This window comes from Bubalus bubalis, chromosome 4, assembly GCF_019923935.1.
Source record: "Bubalus bubalis isolate 160015118507 breed Murrah chromosome 4, NDDB_SH_1, whole genome shotgun sequence".
Classification (NCBI taxonomy): domain Eukaryota; kingdom Metazoa; phylum Chordata; class Mammalia; order Artiodactyla; family Bovidae; genus Bubalus; species Bubalus bubalis.
The window spans coordinates 93,071,600-93,091,299 of record NC_059160.1 but is presented as its reverse complement, the minus strand read 5'-3'; the positions used below and the strand labels follow the sequence as shown (position 1 = coordinate 93,091,299).

The 19,700-nt window shown below is 50.3% G+C and overlaps 1 protein-coding gene across 1 annotated transcript; it reads left to right on the top strand.

Annotated features, from left to right (window-relative positions):
* Positions 1–4,016: 4,016 nt before the first annotated feature.
* LOC102391485 (keratin, type II cytoskeletal 3-like) lies at positions 4,017–12,907 on the top strand. Its single transcript, XM_006046599.4, has 9 exons — positions 4,017–4,738; positions 6,489–6,709; positions 7,593–7,653; positions 8,421–8,516; positions 8,700–8,864; positions 9,926–10,051; positions 10,633–10,853; positions 11,786–11,820; positions 12,165–12,907. The coding sequence occupies exons 1-9, from the start codon at positions 4,094–4,096 to the stop codon at positions 12,482–12,484; spliced, it is 1,890 nt and encodes a 629-aa protein (XP_006046661.4). The 5' UTR covers positions 4,017–4,093; the 3' UTR covers positions 12,485–12,907.
* The last annotated feature ends 6,793 nt before the right edge of the window (positions 12,908–19,700 follow it).

Here is a 19,700-nt window from a genome sequence, read left to right as displayed (position 1 = left end):
CTTTACTGTATTTAACTCACCTCCCATCCTCTCTGCTCAATCAGGAGAGCAGACGTGTATCAGCTCTATTTCATGACTGGCTACCTGAAGGCCCAGAGGGATCTGGAGCCTGGGGCTTGGGCCTCCTGCTTCTGGCCGGAGGGGCCTCCCATGGCATCGCTCTGACAGACTCCTGGGTGGGAGAGTCTGGGCACCGTGAGGAAGCCATCCTGTCCCTCCTGGCCCTCTCCTTCAGGACAGAGCTAAGTTCAAGACTACATCTGCTGGGCCTTAGACTTTTTTTCCTGAGCTCCAGATGCCACAGGGCTGGCCCCTCCCTGGGGAGACTTGGCTCAAAGCTCAGTGTCGAGGAACAGTTCCTTGTGGAGCAGCATGCCCTCCGACTGCAGACTTTAGGGCCAATTCTATCCAGGAATCATCCACCCCGCCCTTCCTTCCAGGCCTCCCGGCCCAGGGTCCCCCATCTTGGTGCAGCCCTATCTCCTTCTCCCTCTTTGGCTTTTTCCCACCTGCTGTCCTTGGCCCAGCTGCTGTGCTCTGTGTTGCCAAGCCTGTCCTTAGCCCTGAGCACCCACATCTGAGTGCACTGGTCCCCGGAGAAGCCGGGGCTGCCTGTGAGCAGGAGCAATACCTCCTCCTCCTCCCTAGTTCTCCCAGAGAGGGCCCAGCTTCCCCGGAGCAGAGGCAGCCTTGGTCAGGGCGCCGTCCTGGGAGGCACAGCCATGACCACGGAGAGGAGGTGGTGCAGGGCCCCGTGCCTCCCCTGGGACCCCTGTGCCCTCACCTCCTAGAAAGCCCCACCTACTGCTTTCAGCGGTGGCACCTCCCTGCCAGTAGCACACCATTTCTCTCCCTAAGAGGTGTCAGAGGAGAGCGGCTGGGCTTTTATAGTCTGTGGGCGTGGGGGATTAGAGTGGGATTTGTCAGGAATAAGAGATTTGGGCTGGGCCCTCATTAGAGTCCCAGGCTTCCACTTCAAGCTCTTTGGACTTTGTTCTCGACGTTTGAAATGCAAACTGACTTCTCAGCATATTCAAACTGGGCCCTGGCATTGGCAGCTGCCAAGGGGTGGAAATCAGCTAATTGTTCGGAAGAATTTCTCTGTGATAGCACTGAAAACCACGCAGGTGAGACAGGAAGATGGTGCGGGACATTTCCTCATTCATTCTCAGGGTCTCTTTGGATGCGGGCATCAGCCACACTTGAATCCAAAACATTATTTGGATTTTGGAGTCAGGATCGACCTCATGGGTCGGCAATGAGAGTGGCTTTATGTGCCGTGTTGTAAATGCCCCGTCTCCCAACCCAGTCACCAGGCCACCCTCCCCACTCTCACCAGGTGGACTATCCTTCATGGATGTCAGCGGGCTGAGATGGCGGTGGCCACGACACTGGGGCACTGCCCACTGCTGCCCCTTCCTCCTGCCCCCGTCCTCCTCTGAACCCTGGGCTTCAGTGGGTCTCATGGATCCCTTGCTCATGTGTGCCACCGTCCTTGTTTGAAAGAGGAGGCTGAGCAGCAGAGAGAAGACGCGGGTGGCAGCTGAGTCAGGGTAGGACCCAGGCTGCCTAACTCCCAGCCTGTGCCTTTGTTTGGACCCAGTTGCTGTATCTTGGTTTCTCAGATTAGTGAGATGCTTTGGGCAAGAATCAGGGCCATGAGGGAATGAGGCAGGCAACGAGGTTTAGAAGACAAAGCAGGGAATGCCCATTTGTGACATCAAGGGCTTCATAGGGAAGAGACTGCTGGGCAGGGAACCGTGTTGAGAGTGTGTGTCTGCGTGTATGTGAGAGATTCTGTGAGTGTGTACACATGTATGTGTGGTTACTGTGAATGCACAGTACATGTTGTGTTTTGGTCCTGTGTGTGTATGTGTGTGTGCATGCATGTATGTAGAAAGTCCGGTAGTCTGAGGACACTGAATTCTGTGATCCAAGCAGACCTCGATCATACAGAATCTCCACTTGCCACCCTGTCCGAGGCCACTTGACTTGAGGGTCTTTGTGTGCTTGAAGAAACAGGAGCAGAGTTCCTGGAACTAAGGTTTCATGGGTCACTGGTTTAAACTGGCTCGATTCCCAGTGAGCTTGTAGGGGAGCGATTACCCCGCACTCTTGGTTGAGAGCACATATGCTGAGCAGCCAGAAGGTGAGGGGTAAACGAAGGGGCTGGGTGAGATAAATGAGGGGGGATTCCTGGAGGAGCAGGTATCTGGGGACAAAGGAGGCCAAATTAGAAGAGGAAAGAGAAGTCTCCTTTCTCTTTCTCTTTAAGTAAAGACATTTTCCGGAGTACCTGGAGGTCGGCTTTCAGCCTTGGAGTAATTAAGACTGGTCTTTGCTGCTGAAGGGCAACGGGAGGTAAATGTTGTAACTGATTAAACATTCATACCACACATGATAAGTGATACGACAGTTTGCTTTTCTCATAACCATCCTCTCAACAACCTTAAAAATAGCAATCATTCTTCTTTTTTAGAACCTTGGTGGTGACAAGAAGAGGGAAATTAGCAGATTAAATGATTTTTCTGTAGAATTCATGGATTTTAGTCAACAATGTGCCCTGGAAAAAGAGTCAGAGATAAGAGGCAAGAACCCAACAGGATAGTGGGAAGTACTGATGCTATGTCGCAAGAACTTGGAATACTGAGTCAAAAGATATCTGAAACTTTTGTTTCTAATATGGAGTAAAGAGTAATGCAAAGAATATTGGGGAAAAAAATCTACAAGATCATGATGTGATTGGAAGTAATCAGCTCTATTGTATACATCGTGATGATAAATAAAAATATATTTTAGAAAACTGATGATGGAAAGAGCCTTCACTTTCCTATGGTCTGAGTCAAGTTAAATGGACCCTGCCCAGCTGCAGGTGGATGTAGTTTATAGCCATCCAGGGAGCCACTCAAGCTTCCTAGGTGGTGTAGATGGTGTATCTTAGGGGAGCCGAGAGGAGAAATGAGAAATCCTGGATTCATTTCTCTAATGTGAGCTTGGAATAGGAAAGGTTGGCAGTCTCTCTGACCTGGACCAGGTAGTCTGCACACTCTTCCTTCCTGGATTAGTCTTCCTCCAGCTTTCCTTTCCCCACAGGCCCCCCTCCCTGTCTGTTGCCTTCCTCAAAGTCCTCGGCTATGGTCTGTGTGTGCGTGTGTTCTTAGGCGCTTCAGTCATGTCCAACTCTTTGTGACCCTATGGACCATAGCCTACCAGACTCCTTTGTCCATGGGATTCTCCAGGTATCAATACCAGAGTGCATTGCCATGCCTCCTCTAGGGGAGCTTCCAGACCCAGGGATCAACCCCCTGTCTCCTATGTTTCCTGCACTGCAGGCAGATTCTTTACCGCTGAGCCACCGGGGAAGCCCTGGCTGTGGTCTGTGCTTCTTTTCAGTCCACTATATATCCCTCTGTTTCTTGGCCTGAGCCCCCTGCACCCTATTTTCCCAGCTCCCCAACCAGCTCTCCATCCAAGGCCCACACGGTCAAGAACACATCCTGCTGTGTGATTCGGATGTGTACCTTTTCCTGCCTGGATGGCAAAAGCCCCAGAGGGATGCTATACCTTCTCTCACTCTTCCATTTTCCATTTCCTCATCCTCCTTCTCCTTCCCAGCCCTCCCTCTTCTTCTCCCTTCTTCCCCTAGGTCCTCACTGAGGCTCTGAACCCATCCTGTAAACTTCTGAGGCTTGATGGGCTGGCAGAGTGGCCATGGGGACACAGGGGAGGTACGGAAACGCTGACTTGTCACTCCCAGGATGGGAGGGTAAGTCTCTCGGGGATTAGGGCTGTGTCCAGCCCTGCAGAATGGCCCCTCTCCCAACTTAAGCTTCCTTCAGATGAGTAACCCTGGGGAGACAAAGCAATTTGGAAATTTGGGGTGATTACCAAGGTGTGTTTTGAGTTTCGGACTTGACCTCTTTCTGCCAGGCAAACCAAAGCTGATAATACCTCAATTAATTGGTTGGCACCACCAGCCAGCCAAGCTCCCAGTCCTATATAAGTGCCACCTCTGGCCCAGAGGTTCAGAAGGTCTCTGAGTTTCCGCCAACCTCCTGGTCCACTCTCCTTTTGGAATACCTTGCCGTCCACCATGAGTCGTCAGGCCGGCTACAGCCAGCAGTCCTGCAGGGCTTCCAGCGGGAGTCGCCGGCAGGGCTTCAGTGGGCGCTCAGCCGTGGTGTCGGGCCAGAGCCGGGTCACCTCCTCCAAGTCCTCCTTGGCCTCCCGCTCAGGCGGGGGTGGCGCTGGATCTGCCGCCTGTGCCCTGATGGGAGGAGGCTTCAGCAGCCGGAGTCTCTACAGCCTGGGGGGGAACAAGAAGATCTCCATCAGCGTGGCTGGAGGCAGCATCCGGGCTGGAGGGTTTGGGAGCACCAGTGGGGGATATTCAGGGGGCTGTGGTTTTGGAGGTGGTGGAAGAGGGATGGGCGGGGGCTTTGGTGGAAGAGCTGGGGGCTTTGGAGGGGGAGTTGGTGGCTTTGGAGGAGGGGCTGGTGGCTTTGGTGGCCCTGGTGGCTTTGGTGGTCCTGGTGGTTTTGGAGGACCCCATGGCTTTGGTGGCCCTGGTGGTTTTGGCCCAGGTGGCTTCCCTGGGGGAATCCAGGAAGTGACTGTCAACCAGAGCCTCCTGCAGCCCCTCAATGTGGAGATTGACCCCCAGATTGGGCAAGTAAAGGCTCAGGAGCGGGAGCAGATCAAGACCCTCAACAACAAGTTCGCCTCCTTCATTGACAAGGTGAGCCCAGCTTGGGACAGCTGGACAGTGAGAAAGTTTGTCCTAATGAGCTTGGCCCCCTCTTCTCTTTTCCTTTTGCAACCAAGGAAGGACTTGCAGGTTCATCCTCTACCTCCATCCCCCAGGGGCGGGCCTGCTAAGGGAGTGGTAGATGATGAAAAGATCTCGGGCCCCTCACTGGATGGAGCCACCGCTGTTTCTTCAAGTCGTGTCACCGCAGCTCTGTGCGGCGCCTGGCGCTGCCGAGGCTGTTGCCACCAGGGGTGTCCCTCACTGTCGCCTTCTGCACTCCTCCTCCATCTCAGGAAGACTGTGAATTGCTCCTCTTTGAAAGAGAGACCAACTCTGCCAAGGCTGGATATTTACCTGAGTGATGAATTAATCTACTGTCAGCCTAAGGAGAGGGATGCAGAGTGTTTTTTGGGGGTGGGAGGGGGAAAGGGTAAGGGGTACCTCCTCCTGGATTCTCATAGGAAGGTTTCGGCGTGAAGAGCTGTGAACGTTAGGCCACTGACCTTGGTATATGCATGTCTGTGTGTAGGCGAGGTTGAAGCGAGGTTTTACCGGGCTTTCTGTGCTCTGACTACCCCATGTCTTAGTGGGGACACTATGACGATAGTTGTGGATACTAGTGAGTATCCAGGCTTGATGAGCTGCTAACTGAGGGTTTCAGCAGTACTGCTGAGTATGAGGTATTGCGATCTCTTTGTGACCATGGGATAGTATCAGGTCTTAAAGAAAGGGTTTGTAGGGACTCTTTGGGGGTCCTCTCACCATACGTAAGAGGCTTGGGCAAAGCTGAAGATGAAGTTGATCTTAACACTGGAATATCAGACTTTGCAGAGGGGAAGCTCTTCAAAGCTTAGTAACCCACTAGTTCCTGGTAGACACCTGGGTGTCCAGATAAATTTTTCACAGAGAGGTAGAAAGTGATGTGAAAATACTGTTCTCCACAGAAGGTGGAGAACTGTCCAAGACCTTCTCAGCAAGATCTCTTATCACCTTTGAAGGGGGATTCTCAGGTCCTGGGGTCCTGAGTGGCCAGCATAAGGCATGGCACATGCCTGGTGCTTTGCAAATGTTTGTTGAATGGTCAATTGATTGATATTTAGTCCATTGTTTATACAGTTGGCTTTGACCTTGTGTACAGAAACGTTTTGCAGTAAATGAAAGTTTGAGACATCTTCAGCTAGTGGTTCAATTTAAATGCAACTGAGCCCTACATTTAACCAGGCTCGGCAGCAAAGGCCCATCCTCGGTGCACCTGGGCCATTGTTCCTAGGACTAGGGCAGCCCAAGAGCCATTTCTCTATGGTTTTCTCTATTTCTCACCTTAGTACAGGGCACCCAGACATACTGTAAACCTCTTCCTGGAAACTACATCTGCTGTAAGCTCTCAAATCTCCTGCTATTTATTGAGTACTAACTGATTGAGGAATGAATGGATGAATGAATGATACAGTGGGAAGATCATCCAGTCTGGGTATCAAGAAACCTCAGTTTTGGCTTGTTACTAGCTTGTAGTGTCACCTTGGTTACTCTGGGACTCAGTTTCCTTATCTGCACAGCAGGCCTCTGCCTCCGTTGTAGGTCACTGATGCTGCTATCCACATGGGGTTAGTACCGAACTATTGTAGCAGGCAAAATGCAACCCAGGGAGATCCCTGGCAACTTTGTTTCTAGGAAAGTCAACCAAGACTGGAGTTGGCTGCAGACTGCTCCCTGATGTCCTTTTCCTATTGGATGGCAGGTGCGGTTCCTGGAGCAGCAGAACAAGGTCCTGGAGACCAAGTGGAGCCTCCTACAGGAGCAGGGATCGGGCACTAACACTAACAACCGGAACCTGGAGCCTTTTTTCAAGAACTACATCAGCAGCCTCAGGGCCTTTCTGGATGGTCTGCATGTTGAGAAGGACAAGCTGCATGAGGAGCTGAGGAGCATGGAGGGGATGGTGGAGGACTTCAAGAAGAGGTGTGTGCTGCTCAGTTCCTGGGGCAGGGGGTAGGGCAGGGTGGGTTGGAGGGTGGGAGGGGCCAGCTCTGTTCCAGCTGGCTACACGCTGGGCGGGATTTACCCCCACCTTCTCTGACTTTCAAGATCCCAGTCTTTAAAATAATGGCTCATGGTTTATTTGGGGCAGAAACTCTTAAGAATTTAATGAAAGGGTGTATCCATGTAAGTTTGGTGGGGGTGTTCCAAGACACTCTGAAGTTCATTCACAAACCACGTAGACTCAGACAACACCCTCCATCCTCCCTGGACTAGATCATCTCCAAATTCCCCTCCAAATATGAGGTGTATTTCCCTTGTCAATAGGCTTCTGAATGAGAGGCAGCTTACTTCAAAGTTAAGAGTACGGTCTCTGGGATCCGAGTGCCTTGGGCAAGGTCTATTCCACCACTTTCAGCTCTGTGAACTTGGACTGACTCCTTAGCTTCTCTGTGCCTCAGCCTTCTCATCTGTAAAATGGAGACAGTGGTAGTCTTTATTCACTGTAGCGAGGCCTGAATGAGTTAATACGTGTCATTCACGGAATAAGACCCGGCACATTTGTAGTGCCATTCTGGATTTTCGTGAATTCAAGAAGTGCTTACCAAGAGCCCATAGGGCTACTATACTTGCTGAACATAGAGCAGGTTCCAGGCCCTACCCTCTGAGAGCACATAGTGCTCAGTGAAGCCTGTAGAAAAACCAGGTCTCACCTGAACCTGGGAGGCGGTAGACTGCAAGGGCACAGGCCTTAAGCTAAAGGGCAGGACAAGAAGCCCCGAGTCTGCGGTACTTACGGGAAGTGCTCTGAGGCCATGGTGACCTCCTGGGGAAGATGGGCCAGAAAGTACCTCTTTTCTCATAGATATGAAGAGGAGATCAACAAGCGCACTGCGGCAGAGAATGACTTCGTTGTCTTGAAGAAGGTGAAGGGTCTTTCCCCCACCTCCCACCCCAGAGCCCCACTGAATAGGGTGCTATGAGGTTGAGGGGAGAAAAAGTCCAGTCCTCTTATTTTGAGGGTCTCCTTCAGGCCATGTAGGGAGGGAGGGCCATGGAGGGAGTCAGGGAGCCCCTCCACCCTAGCAAGCTGGGAGGGGCATCTGAGGGCCTGGCTGCTCCCCTCCTGGGAGGAGGGTCCAAAGGGTTCACCAGACTTTGCCATGTGGCTCCCTCCTGATGGGCCTGTGGGTCTATGAATCCCATTAGATCTTGAGTTGTGATCAGAAAGTGGATGAAGAGAAGGAATATATATTAGTATATATATTCCTCCCCCCTACCACAGGAGTGTATTCCCAGGAGCAATTTAAAGAGAGCCTTTGGAAAAAAAAAGAGAGAACCTTTGAGTGTTGCTGATTTAGATTCTCCCCCAGACCCTCTTCACAAATTCTCCTCACCCAGTCTCAGTGTAATGGCCCCAGCCCAGCCCTTGCTCTTCTTTTTACCCTCACAGCCTCTTTGGCTGTTTTCTGAGAAGGGTCCTCTGCCCAGCCTGTAAGGCAGCCTATTTGGTCATGTTAGGCCAGGTCTGCCTGTGTCCAGATGGGCGTCTCATTTCCCCTGAGTTGAAGCTCCAGGAGGGGTGGGTGGCGGGGCAGGCCCCTGTGACCCCTTTGCCCCGCTCCCTCCCTCAGTGCCCAGGACTGGGCTAAGCCCACAGGTCAGAGGGGACCATGACTGAATTCTTTCCCAGGACATTGATGCTGCCTACATGACCAAAGTGGAACTGGAGGCCAAGGTGGACAGTGTGAGAGATGAGATCAACTTCTTGAAGGCCCTCCATGATGCCGTAAGTCTGCCCCTCACCCACCTGCCTCCTGTCTCCTAGAGAAAAAGTTTCATCTCTCTGTCCTTCTGACAAAAGTGACACCTTCTCACCTGTCTCTCAGTTGGTTCAGAGCCCTCCCTCCTGAGCTGGTGGCTTGCGTCCCCTGGTGAGCTCAGGAGGGGTCATGTCTGCCTGGCCCTGCAGGAGCTGTCCCAGATGCAGTCAGACATGGGTGACACGTCTGTGGTCCTGTCCATGGACAACAACCGCTGCCTGGACCTGGACAGCATCATCGCTGAGGTCCGCGCCCAGTACGAGGCCATCGCCCAGAGGAGCAAGGCTGAGGCTGAGGCTCTGTACCAGTCCAAGGTGGGTAACACCATCACGTCTCCCCAGGAGGGCCGAGTCTGCTCCAGAGTCATTCTTCTCTGCATTTCCAGCATGGTGGCTCCTCTCCCTCCTACTAGGCTGGTTTGCTACCAGACATCTCCCTTCCTAATCAGAGAGCTCTGACATTGCTCTAACCTGGGGCTTCTCAACTGGGGTGGGGGAAAGCATAGGCACGTGGCAATGTGTGAAGACAGGTTTGAACGTCACACCTAGGGGTGGGGGTGGGGTGCTACTGGAGTCTGGAAGGTAGAGGCCAGAGATGCTGCTAAACATTCTACAATGCGTGAGATACCATTCTCCCACCAAACAAAAAATTACTCTGTCTGAAATGTCACTAGTGCCAAGCTTGAGAAATCCTTAACCTAAAGCTCTCTGGCTGCATATCTTTTATTGTTGGAGACACTTCCATTTTGCTCGCACCCATTTGGGCCCTGTTGTGCTTGCTTCTGATCTGATCACACTGAGGGGTTGAAGCCAGTGTCTGCAAGGAATTGGGGGGAGAGCAAGGGAGACGGAGCAAAGTTAGAGGACAGGGGAATTCTGTACACATTTATCCCATCCCCAAATCTGCATGGGGCCTACCCTAGCCCTTAAGCATCAGACTCTTCTGAGTTTTCTGCCCCAGAAGGATAGCCTGCTGGGTAAGAGATGGCTCCAGCATGAGATGTTTGCATTCATGCTCCAGCCCTCTTACTTGACACCTCGGAGAGTTTAGTCATGGTACTCAAGCAATCTGTGTCTCAGTTTTCCCATTCATAAGATAGGGATAATAATGCCTTCCTCACCAGGGAGCTGTGAGGTTCTGTGAGGTAAAGCACAGGGCTTGGGGCAAAGGAAAAGCTCAAAAAAATCCCAGCAGCGACTGTGCTGGAAGACGTGTCCCTGACACAGAGGACAGAGCACCTGATTCCTCCAGTGGGTGACCTTGCACAGGCCCTAACTCTGTTTTTGTTTTCCTGTTTGTGATACAGAAGGGTTGGAGTAGGGGACCATAGTAGGCCCTGCTGGCCTTTTGAATGTGTGACTCTTTTCGGATACAGTTGGGTGAGTTGCAGACCACAGCCGGCATGCATGGGGACGACCTGAAGAGTATCAAGAGTGAGATCATGGAGCTCAACCGGATGATCCAGAGGCTGCGGGCTGAGATTGAGAGCATCAAGAAGCAGGTGGGAAGGAGGAAGGAGCACTCACCTGAGACTGTGGGCTGACGCCTGCACCATAAGCTCAGGGCTCAGCACTCACGTCCCAGCCCCTTGCATGCTAAAATTGATGGGGCGTGCTTCTGGGCTGTGTCTAATGGACCCAGATCCTGCCTGTCTGGAGACTGGAGGCTGATGTAGACCAGAAATGTTGAGTTCAGACATAATTAGGGAGGCTGGGGAAAGAAGCTGTATGAAGACCAAATTAGGAGAACAGTCAAGGTAGCTCACATCAACATGGATTAGGACAGAAAGACAATTCTTTGGATAATTCAAGAAGACTTCCTGGAGGAGGAGGGCTTTCAGGAGATGCTTAGACTCTTACCATGAGAGAGAAGAGAGGTATAGGAGGAGTCTGACTCCTGAGCTGTTAATCCCATTCCTTGAGGCACTAGGATTTCGACTGCAGCCCAGGCTTCATCTTCTTGGGTTTTAGTTTCCTCATTTGTCCAACATGAGGTGATCCATGTGTAAGCGCGAAGCATACAGGCAGGCGCTCAGTGAATCCACTTGAACCTAAATTGGACTTCCGGTCGCCCCCAACCCAGAATGCCAACCTGCAGACAGCCATTGCTGATGCAGAGCAGCGCGGGGAAGTGGCCCTCAAGGATGCCAATGCCAAGCTTCAGGACCTCAAGGCTGCCCTGCAGCAGGCCAAGGAGGACCTGGCCCGGCTGCTGAAGGAGTACCAAGAGCTGATGAATGTCAAGCTGGCCCTTGACATTGAGATCGCCACCTACCGGACCCTCCTGGAGGGCGAGGAGTGCAGGTTAGTTGGAATCCCTCTGGTTTCCAGGAGCCTGAGACGTCTGGTGGCTTTGCTGCCTGAGCATGCTCATGTGGACTGCTGGAGATGGTGGTAGCCCTCAGCGGGCCCATTCCACCCCCACCCCACTCCTGCCCCTGCCCCTTTAAGGATTTTGAGATGCTGCCAATCCTCCAGGAGAACTGTGCTTTCTATGCAATAGTGACACCACCAGAAACTTATGTTGGGCAGATTTTCCCATCTTTCATGTCTCATATTTTAGCTGTAAAATACATGTCTGAAAAAGAGGAGGACTCATAGGCATAAGGGCTTCCCTGGTAGCTCAGCTGGTAAAGAATCTGCCTGCAATGCAGGAGGCCCCAGTTCGGTTCCTGGGTTGGGAAGATGCCCTGGAGAATGGATAGATTACCCACTCCAGTATTCTGGCCTGGAGAATTCCACGGACTATATAGTCCATGGGATCACAAAGAGTCAGACACGACTGAGCGACTTTCTCTTTCACAGGCATAAATACTATTTCTAGGTTATTTCTTTATTATTTAAGGCCTTAATAGTAGGTTTCTGAAGAATGGGTTCCTGTAGACTGGCACTTGGTTATAGGGCTCTGGCCTTTAAAGGGACAGATACAAACATTATTAACTATATAGGCCCCTGAGGAGCAGGAAGAGTGAGGGTAGACACAGGAATGACCCTCTGCTCTGATCCTCTTAAAGGTGATGTTAGTGGGAAAAGGTAACAATTTAAGCCCAACTTTACCCAACAGGAGGAGGAATGCATGTCATGGCATTTTGAGCACCTATTTCTTACAGTCAGCATCAGTCAGGAAGGAGGTAGGGGGACCAAGGCTTTCACTGTTATTGACATAAGCAAGGTGTATTTAACGAAAGGAGGCTCCGGCACAGATACTAATACGGAGGTCTGATCTTCCCCAACAGGATGTCTGGGGAGTGCCAGAGTTCTGTGAGCATCGGTGAGTACCGGGTTCCTTCTCAGGAAAGGGGCTGGATGCTTTGGGATAATGTTTCTCAAACCGAGATGGGGGAGGGGCGGGGGGCGCGGGTCCTGGGGGCCAGCGCTGGTGGGCTGCACCATTTGCAGGCTGGGAAGAGCCTGTAGGGTGGCGGCGGGGGAGGCCAACCTCCCCTGCCCGGCCGTCTTGAAGCCTGACCTCACCCGACTCCGCCAAACCTTAGTGAGCGGTACCCAGGGGAAGAGCCGGTGGGCGGAGGGGATTGGCTCCCGGACTGTGGGCGGGACTGGTGGGCGGGCTGGACCGGCCTCCCAGAAGCTGGCTGACCCCAAAGCTCTTTGCAGAGATGGTTCACAACACCAGCAGCAGCAGCAGTGGCGGCAGCGGCGCCCTGGGAGGAGGAGCTGGGGGTCGAGGAGGCCTGGGGAGCGGGGATCTGGGCAGCGGCGGTCTAGGCAGCGGGAGTCTGGGCAGCGGAGGCCGGGGCAGCAGGGCCAGCCGCGAGGGCCTGGGCTTGGACGGCAGTTCCGGCGGGGGCTCTGCTGTGCACGGGGGCGTCTCCAATTCCGGGGGCTCGTGCGCCGTCAGCCGGGTTGGCGGTCGCAGCTCGGTCCGGGTCACACAAAGCTCCTCCCAGAGCCAGCGGTCCCACCACAAACTCTGAACGTTGTCTCGGACCCACCAGCCCCCTTCACCTGCCGGCACACTCTAGCTCTGTACGCCCTTTGATGTACCCGTGGGACCCTTTCCCTACGTAGCTTCTGCGGCTGGCATCGCGGCCCAAAATTTCCTGGGAGGGGTTATCTGGCGGCAAAACCATCTACTCCCATAAGGCCGAGCCGCGGGGCAGTGCCCAGGGGCTGGGCTGTGTCACCGCCCCCGCACCGCAGGGCTCCCCACCCCAGCCCATGTTCCACTGTCCTATGGGAAAGCCCCAGCCAGCCCTGTGCACACCCGGCTACCCACCCTCTCTCGGCGGCCCCTCTCCCCCCAATCTCCTGCTGATGTTTTGGTTTCCCTCCAGCAGTACTTTTCCTTTCTTGGCACCAATATATGTATGAATTTTCTGTATCTTCAATAAACCGCATTTATTCAGACACAGTAATAGACTTTTCCTTCTGGATTCTAAGGTCATTGGGTTTGATATCACCGCCAGTGGCTCACCGCAGTCTCTTTCCCACGCAGAGCTTGGCCTGAGCTTGAAGAGTTCCCAGGCAGGAGGGGCTGTGTCTTTTATTCACTGAAGACTATGCATGACATATATCAACTTTCTTCACTGATCAGATTTTCAATTCATGAAAATTTCATTACCCTTGAAAAAAAGTTGTAGATTTGATTTCCTTGCTTTTGAGTCATTCCAGAAATGTCTGAAACTGTCCAGTCATTACAGCTCATCATAATTCAATTAGTTGCTGATAGTCATTTATTTTCAAAAGCAATTGTAAAAATTTGAGTGTTTTGTAACACAAAATTGCATATGTATTTTAACACGTTTGCTATGATGTGGTGAAAGTGAAAGCGTCAGTCTCTCAGTCGTGTTCAACTCTTTGCAACCCCATGGACTGTAGCCCGCCAGGCTCCTCTGTCCATGGAATTCTCCAGGAAAGAATACTGGAATGGTTTTCCATTCCCTTCTCCAGGTGATCTTCCTGAACCAGGGGTCGAACCCAGGTCTCTTGCATTGAAGGCGAATTCTTTACCATCTGAGCATGGAGCCTTCAAATATAAAGTTAGGAGAACTGTCAAAGACCTTGAATGGCCCTGTGACAGGTCACCCCTGACGCCTACCCCAGGTACAGCACAGAATCAAGGCAGACCCAGGAGGACTTGTGTAGAACACAGGTTCATTGCAGAGTCTGGGAGGTTCAACTCAAACCAGGGACATACAGGTAGACAAAGTGAGTGTATGCCTGAGTACCTTCTCTTTAAAGTGTGGTCCTCATCAGCATAGAAGACTGACAATGTTGGATAAACAGAAAGAGAGGGCACACCTCCTGGTGATTCCAGAAACTCTTTGCTAAGTAAACACACAGCTGCCAAATGCTCACTGCCTAAAAAAACACAACGTACAACCGCAGCTTTGACAGTGGATGTTCTAGCTCTGAAGTGAAAAGCTTACCTGCAATAGTCTGAGGCCGACAGAGAGAAGCCTGGCAACTGCCCATGGCATTCTGTGCTCCAAGGGGATGTAGCCTCACCTTTCAAAAGCAAACCCACTGTTGGGTACACACCCCCCAAGGCAGTGATGCAGTGTAACACACCTTTAGCCCAAGGACAGAAGAGATACTTTTGACTTGTTTCAAACAGATTAAAAACTTGCCATGTTCCTTTAAGTACATGATTAAAGAAAAACTTTCCTGTATCTTTTGTAGGCTTAACAATATATCACAGGGACTTCCCCTATGATCCAGGGGTTAAGGCTCAGAGCTTCCAATGCAGGTTCAATTTCTGGTTGGGGAACTAAGATCCCACATGCCATGCACTGTAGCCTAAAAAAAAAAAAAAAAAAAAAAAAGCTGAATTTCTTTTAAAAACAAGACCAAACAAAAAACCACAATATATCACAGATACATGTTTTCCTGCTCACAATGACTTTCCCATTTGTTAAGGGAAGATGGATGGAAAATACAATTTGGTTAATGGGTATGTGTATATGTTGTGCAGCATCATAATAGTTGTGAAAATGGATGCTTTCTTATTTGCCAGCACTCTGGTAACAGATCTTAAAAAATTAACTCATTTAATTTTCACAGAGGCAGGCAGTGTTCTTCCTTCCACTTTACAAATGAGGATATGGAGGCAAGAAAGAGAAATGAACTTATCTCAGTTCAGTCACTCAGTCATGTCCAACTCTTTGTGACCCCATGAACCACAGCACGCCAGGCCTCCCTGTCCATCACCAACTCCCAGAGTCCACCCAAACCCACGTCCATCGAGTCGGTGATGCCATCTAACCATCTCATCCTCTGTCGTCCCCTTTTCCTCCTGCTCTCAATCTTTCCTAGCATCAGTGTCTTTTCAAATGAGTCAGCTCTTCGCATGAGGTGGCCAAAAGTATTGGAGTTTCAGCTTCAACATCAGTCCTACCAATGAACACCCAGGACTGATCTCCTTTAGGATGGACCGGTTGGATCTCCTTGCAGTCCAAGGGACTCTTAAGAGTCTTCTCCAACACTACAGTTCAAAAGCATCAATTCTTTGGTGCTCAGCTTTCTTTATAGTCTAATTCTCACATCCATACATGACCACTGGAAAAATCATAGCCTTGACTAGACGGACCTGTGTTGGCAAAGTAATGTCTCTGCTTTTTAATACGCTGTCTATGTTGGTCATAACTTTCCTTCCAAGGTATAAGCGTCTTTTAATTTCATGTCTGCGATCACCATTTGCAGTGATTTTGGAGCCCTGAAAAATAAAGTCTGACACTGTTTCCACTGTTTCCCCATGTATTTGCCATGAAGTGATGGGACCAGATGCCATGATCTTAGTTTTCTGAATGTTGAGCTTTAAGTTAACTTTTTCACTCTCCTCTTTCACTTTCATCAAGAGGCTCTTTAGTTCTTCTTCACTTTCTTGAGGGAGATAATTCAAACTCCAGCAGCCAAATGCCGAAGCTGCCCTAAACTGCCTCATGAAGCTGTAAGTACAGTGGTAAGACCCAGGCTTTGGAATCAGGCTGCCTGGGTGTGATCCATCCTAACTACTTGCAGTTTCCCATAAGTACCATATTTTCCTCAAGAACTTGGGATTCTGGTCCTCACCCCACCACTACCTGGCACTGAGACCTTGGGTCTTTCTTGTCTCTCAATCTGATCCAACATAGAATGGCATTCTCTGCCTAGACAACCCCTGTTTATGGCAGGAGCCTTTCTGTTTCTCTTGGAATTTAATCCATGTGTAACCAGCAGCCTTATTTCCCTTCAGGCCCACGTCTGCACAGATGCTTCTTCTCCCTCAGAGACAAGAGAAAGTTGCCAGCTTTACAAATGGGTGTATACATAGTCGAGACTTCCAGCATGTTGGATGGAGGAGTTAATTTGCCTGGAAAAATATTATCTCTGGACCTTGGCCAAGAGAATGTACAGGGCTGCTCTGAGACCTTGTGGGTGCTTCTGGCCCAAGAACACTTCTTAGATTTTATAAGAAAGAAAGACTGGTCCTTAGTTTCCAGGGCAGGGTGGCATTCTAGTCAAAAGGATGTCAGAAGTGGGGTCCTGGCTGATTTGGGGCTTCAGGAGGAGATTGAGGCCTTAGTTGCTGCCCCACTCACTCCAACCCAGAATCAGGAGAACACATGAGTGTTTTCGCATGCCTAGGTCCATCTTCCCATCCCTGCAGGAGGGCCTATTGGAGACTGAAGGTCAATTTCCCCATGGATCCCATCTCTCCCAGGCTTCAGGAGCCAAGAGGCTGCCAGGAATTTCTCCTAGGCCTCTGGTTGTTTTTTGGATTGGGAGGGAGGCTATTCAAGTTCTAGTTCCGGCTATCCCACCAACTTTCCCCTGTAGCCTTGACCAAGTCCTTTTCTTTCTTGTATTTCCTTCTCATAAAATTAAGGTGCTGGGCTGATGGTCTTGTCAACTGTCTAGGTCTGATACTCCACAGGCAGAATATTGGCCTGAGGGTGTGGGAAGCCCAGGCTAGGAATTTCAAATCCATCCTAGGGGCTGCTCTTCCTGATCCCTGTCACATTATTGCCTCCCTCTGGTGCTCAGGGTCCCTAAGCCTCTGATTTCTAGATTAAAGGCCCACATACCTACACTAGGACTATATCTCTCCCCTCTTCCCCAAGCGGGTGCTGGTATTGAAATTCTCCCTCTGCTTCTTTCTCTGCCTAAGGGGCCCTGCCTCTGTCCTCACGTCCTGCCCCACTTCCTTGCTGTCCTGTAATATCCCCCTCTGGACCTAGGAAATGCAGGGTGAGATGGGATGGTTTTGCAGGGGCTGCCTCAGCCAGTCACACCAGCAACTTCTCTTAAACCCTGCCTCCCACTGCTGCCAGAAGCTGTGATCTGCTAGCTGATAACTGCCCTGGGCCTCACCCTCTTGGCAGCCCTGGGTTTTAGTATCTGGGAGACAGGCAGGGCCAGCTGGAGCCCTCAACTGACTTCCTACTTTCCTTTTAAGGACAGCACTGATGGCAGGTGAGAAGAGATGTGGAGAGGAGGCGGGGAACCTGTCTCTCCAAAGACCCCACCTCTTCTGCAGTACCTGTGGGTTCTGGAGTAGGGGTGCTTGGGTTCAAATCTCCATTCCACCACTTTCATCTGTAAGTTCTCAGATAAGCTACTTGATCTCTCCAAGTCTCCTCTTTCCCATCTGTAAAGTGAGGGTAAGAATAAGAATACCTCCCTTATAACGTTGACGTACAGATTTCCTGAGATTATCCGCATTACAGAACCAGTGCAGTGCTTGGTCTATTGAAAGCCCTTGGTAAGAGGTTGACTATTAGTGCTCTGATCATTATTTTTTTGTCCTCGGACTGAATGGAATCTCAATATTCTCAATCATCCTTCTGCTTCCTCCAGGTCAATGGTTCCCAAATTTGTCTGCCCATTTAAACCACCTGGAATTTAAAAATTCCAAAGCCTACACTACCCCCCAAATGAGTGAACCGGTTATTATGGGTGGACACAGGCATCAGTGGTTTTTGAAGTTCCTCAGGTGATTCCAATGTGTAGCAAGTTTAGAAACCGTTGCTCTGTGCTGTCCAACCAATTGAAGGGTTTTTCTTTGGGGACAGCAATTTGTCCTAGAAACCTCATCCAGCATCTAACAGTTTCCCTAGGTCAGTCTTCTGGACAAGCAAAATCTCTCTTGTTTAACTTTAAGCCAGTTTTCTTTTGTGCTGAGGGAGTAGAATGGTTTTCAGCCTACACCAAAGACTCAGTAATACTCGCTGAGCTCCCCTTGCCGCAGCCCTTCAAGGGAGTGACAGTAGCTCAGCAGGGCTCAGCCAGCTCTCAGGAGTTAGACGGGGGTGTTGGCACTGGATGCTGGCAGCTAGTCACAGCTAGAGACCCAAGGGGTTTTCTAAAGTTTGCTTTCTTGGGGGTTCCTCTTCTATTTCATCACAATTGACCAAGTACCCATGTTCAGTATGGGAGTAAACATAACCCTGAGCTTCCTGTTTAGTTGGCGGTAGAGACACCCACGAAAGCTTTAATTATGGGCATTCTTCATATTAAGAGTTGAAAGTGAGGGATGCAAAAAGCATCACAGCAGGTGACAAGTTGGCTCATGTGGTCTAGAGCCTTCAGGAAAGGCTATGTGGAGGTGAGCAGGCAGGGGTACCCGAACCCACTTGTATGACTCTGTGGAGTTTTTATATTTGATCTCAGTTATTCCTTACAGTCACCCTGTGAAGCTAGGGTGATTATCCTTATTTTGCAGACTAGGAAACTGAGGCTCAAGGAGCTATGTGTCCAAGTCATGGGACCAGGAGTGGGCAGAGGCAGGCTGGATTTTGAGATGCCCAACCCAAGGATCTTCCCCACACCACTGCTGCTTCCTACCTGGGTCCCATCATCTTTTCTTCACTTATCTTGCTTTCTCTGCCTCGACCTGACTCAGAATCCTTGCCTTCAGGCCACTCTCTCACTCTGACCCATCCCGATCAGACTCCACTTTTATTCCTCTGAGTCTACTGGTTTTCTCCTGTGTCTCTTGAGCCCAGGGGCTGAGGCTTAGCTTATCTTTCTTACCAAGAGCTCCCTGAGGGGGTTAGGATCAGGACTAGGGCTAGGCAGACCTGAGGTGCCCAGACTAAGGTGCCCATCCTGACTTGACCGGGACTGTCCTGGTTTAAGCACTGAAAGTCCAGGCAAAGAGGGGCCATTGGTCAACCTGCCAGGATCCAAGAATAGCTCTATCTGTTTGTTTAGTATATTATAGTGCTTTGTGCTTTTTCACTTGCCTTATGGGATTGACTCTGTGAAGAATAGATACTCTGATTTCTTTAAGTTTCTGAGGTTCTACAGGAGGTGACTTGCCTAAGATCACAGGTCAGTGAGAGCAGAGCTGGGTGCTGCAACCACCCAGCTCTGTGACTGTAAATTTTAAGCTCACTTTCTCTTTTACATAGAGTCTACTGGAGACTGTCCACTAAACAATTGCCGAGCCGTTAGGAAGGCATGGAGGCTGCCCACAGAGCCCCACCCAGCCCTGGGATGCCGCTCGCTGGTGCTCCCCAGCACTTGTCTTGCTCTAGCTGTTGGCAGCTGGGACTTCAGTCTCAGCTTTCGCAAAACTGTTTACTTATTGCACAAAAACAAAGAAGGACATAGGGGAAAAAAATCCACCTACAATCTTTAATAAACCAATTCACTTCCTATGTTACTTTTTAAACCTGCCTTCTCAGCATTCTTAATTTTTATGGGTTCATAGCACAGATACCATTGTGTATTTCCTCATTTAACATTGTATCATTCTGTGATGATAATTTTAGATAATTGTATCAAAGTGGCAAGCCATCATTTAGTCATTTTTCTGAGTCTGGACGTTTAGGGCTTTTCCTCTTCAATAATATTTGTCATTGTTATAAGTTTTGGATGAAAGTCACCATCCGTTTAGTTCCAGAGGGCAAACACACATTTTTTTATAGGCTGACACTGATGTATGTTGAATGAGCTTTGCCCACACTTGCTGTCTGGGGTAGTGCTTTCCAAAATATGGTCCACAGGTGCTTTGTTACTGGTTTGAGAGTAGATACATACAAAATATGAGAATGATCATTTAGAAACAAATTGCAAATATTTTTCCTTTTAGCAACAGAACAGTTTTGGGTGTGCTTAATCTAAAAATTTTAAAAAAATGAGGCTTGTATTTCATATACCTTAAAGAAAATCTCCTTTTGGTTTTCCAAGGTGGTTCAGTGGTAA

Excerpts from the sequence above, each read along its gene's own strand:
- LOC102391485 (XM_006046599.4), top strand. The coding sequence starts at position 4,094 with ATGAGTCGTCAGGCCGGCTACAGCCAGCAGTCCTGCAGGGCTTCCAGC. Across the intron at positions 4,739-6,488 it reads TCGCCTCCTTCATTGACAAG|GTGCGGTTCCTGGAGCAGCA; the intron begins GTGAGCCCAGCT and ends ATTGGATGGCAG. Across the intron at positions 7,654-8,420 it reads ACTTCGTTGTCTTGAAGAAG|GACATTGATGCTGCCTACAT; the intron begins GTGAAGGGTCTT and ends ATTCTTTCCCAG.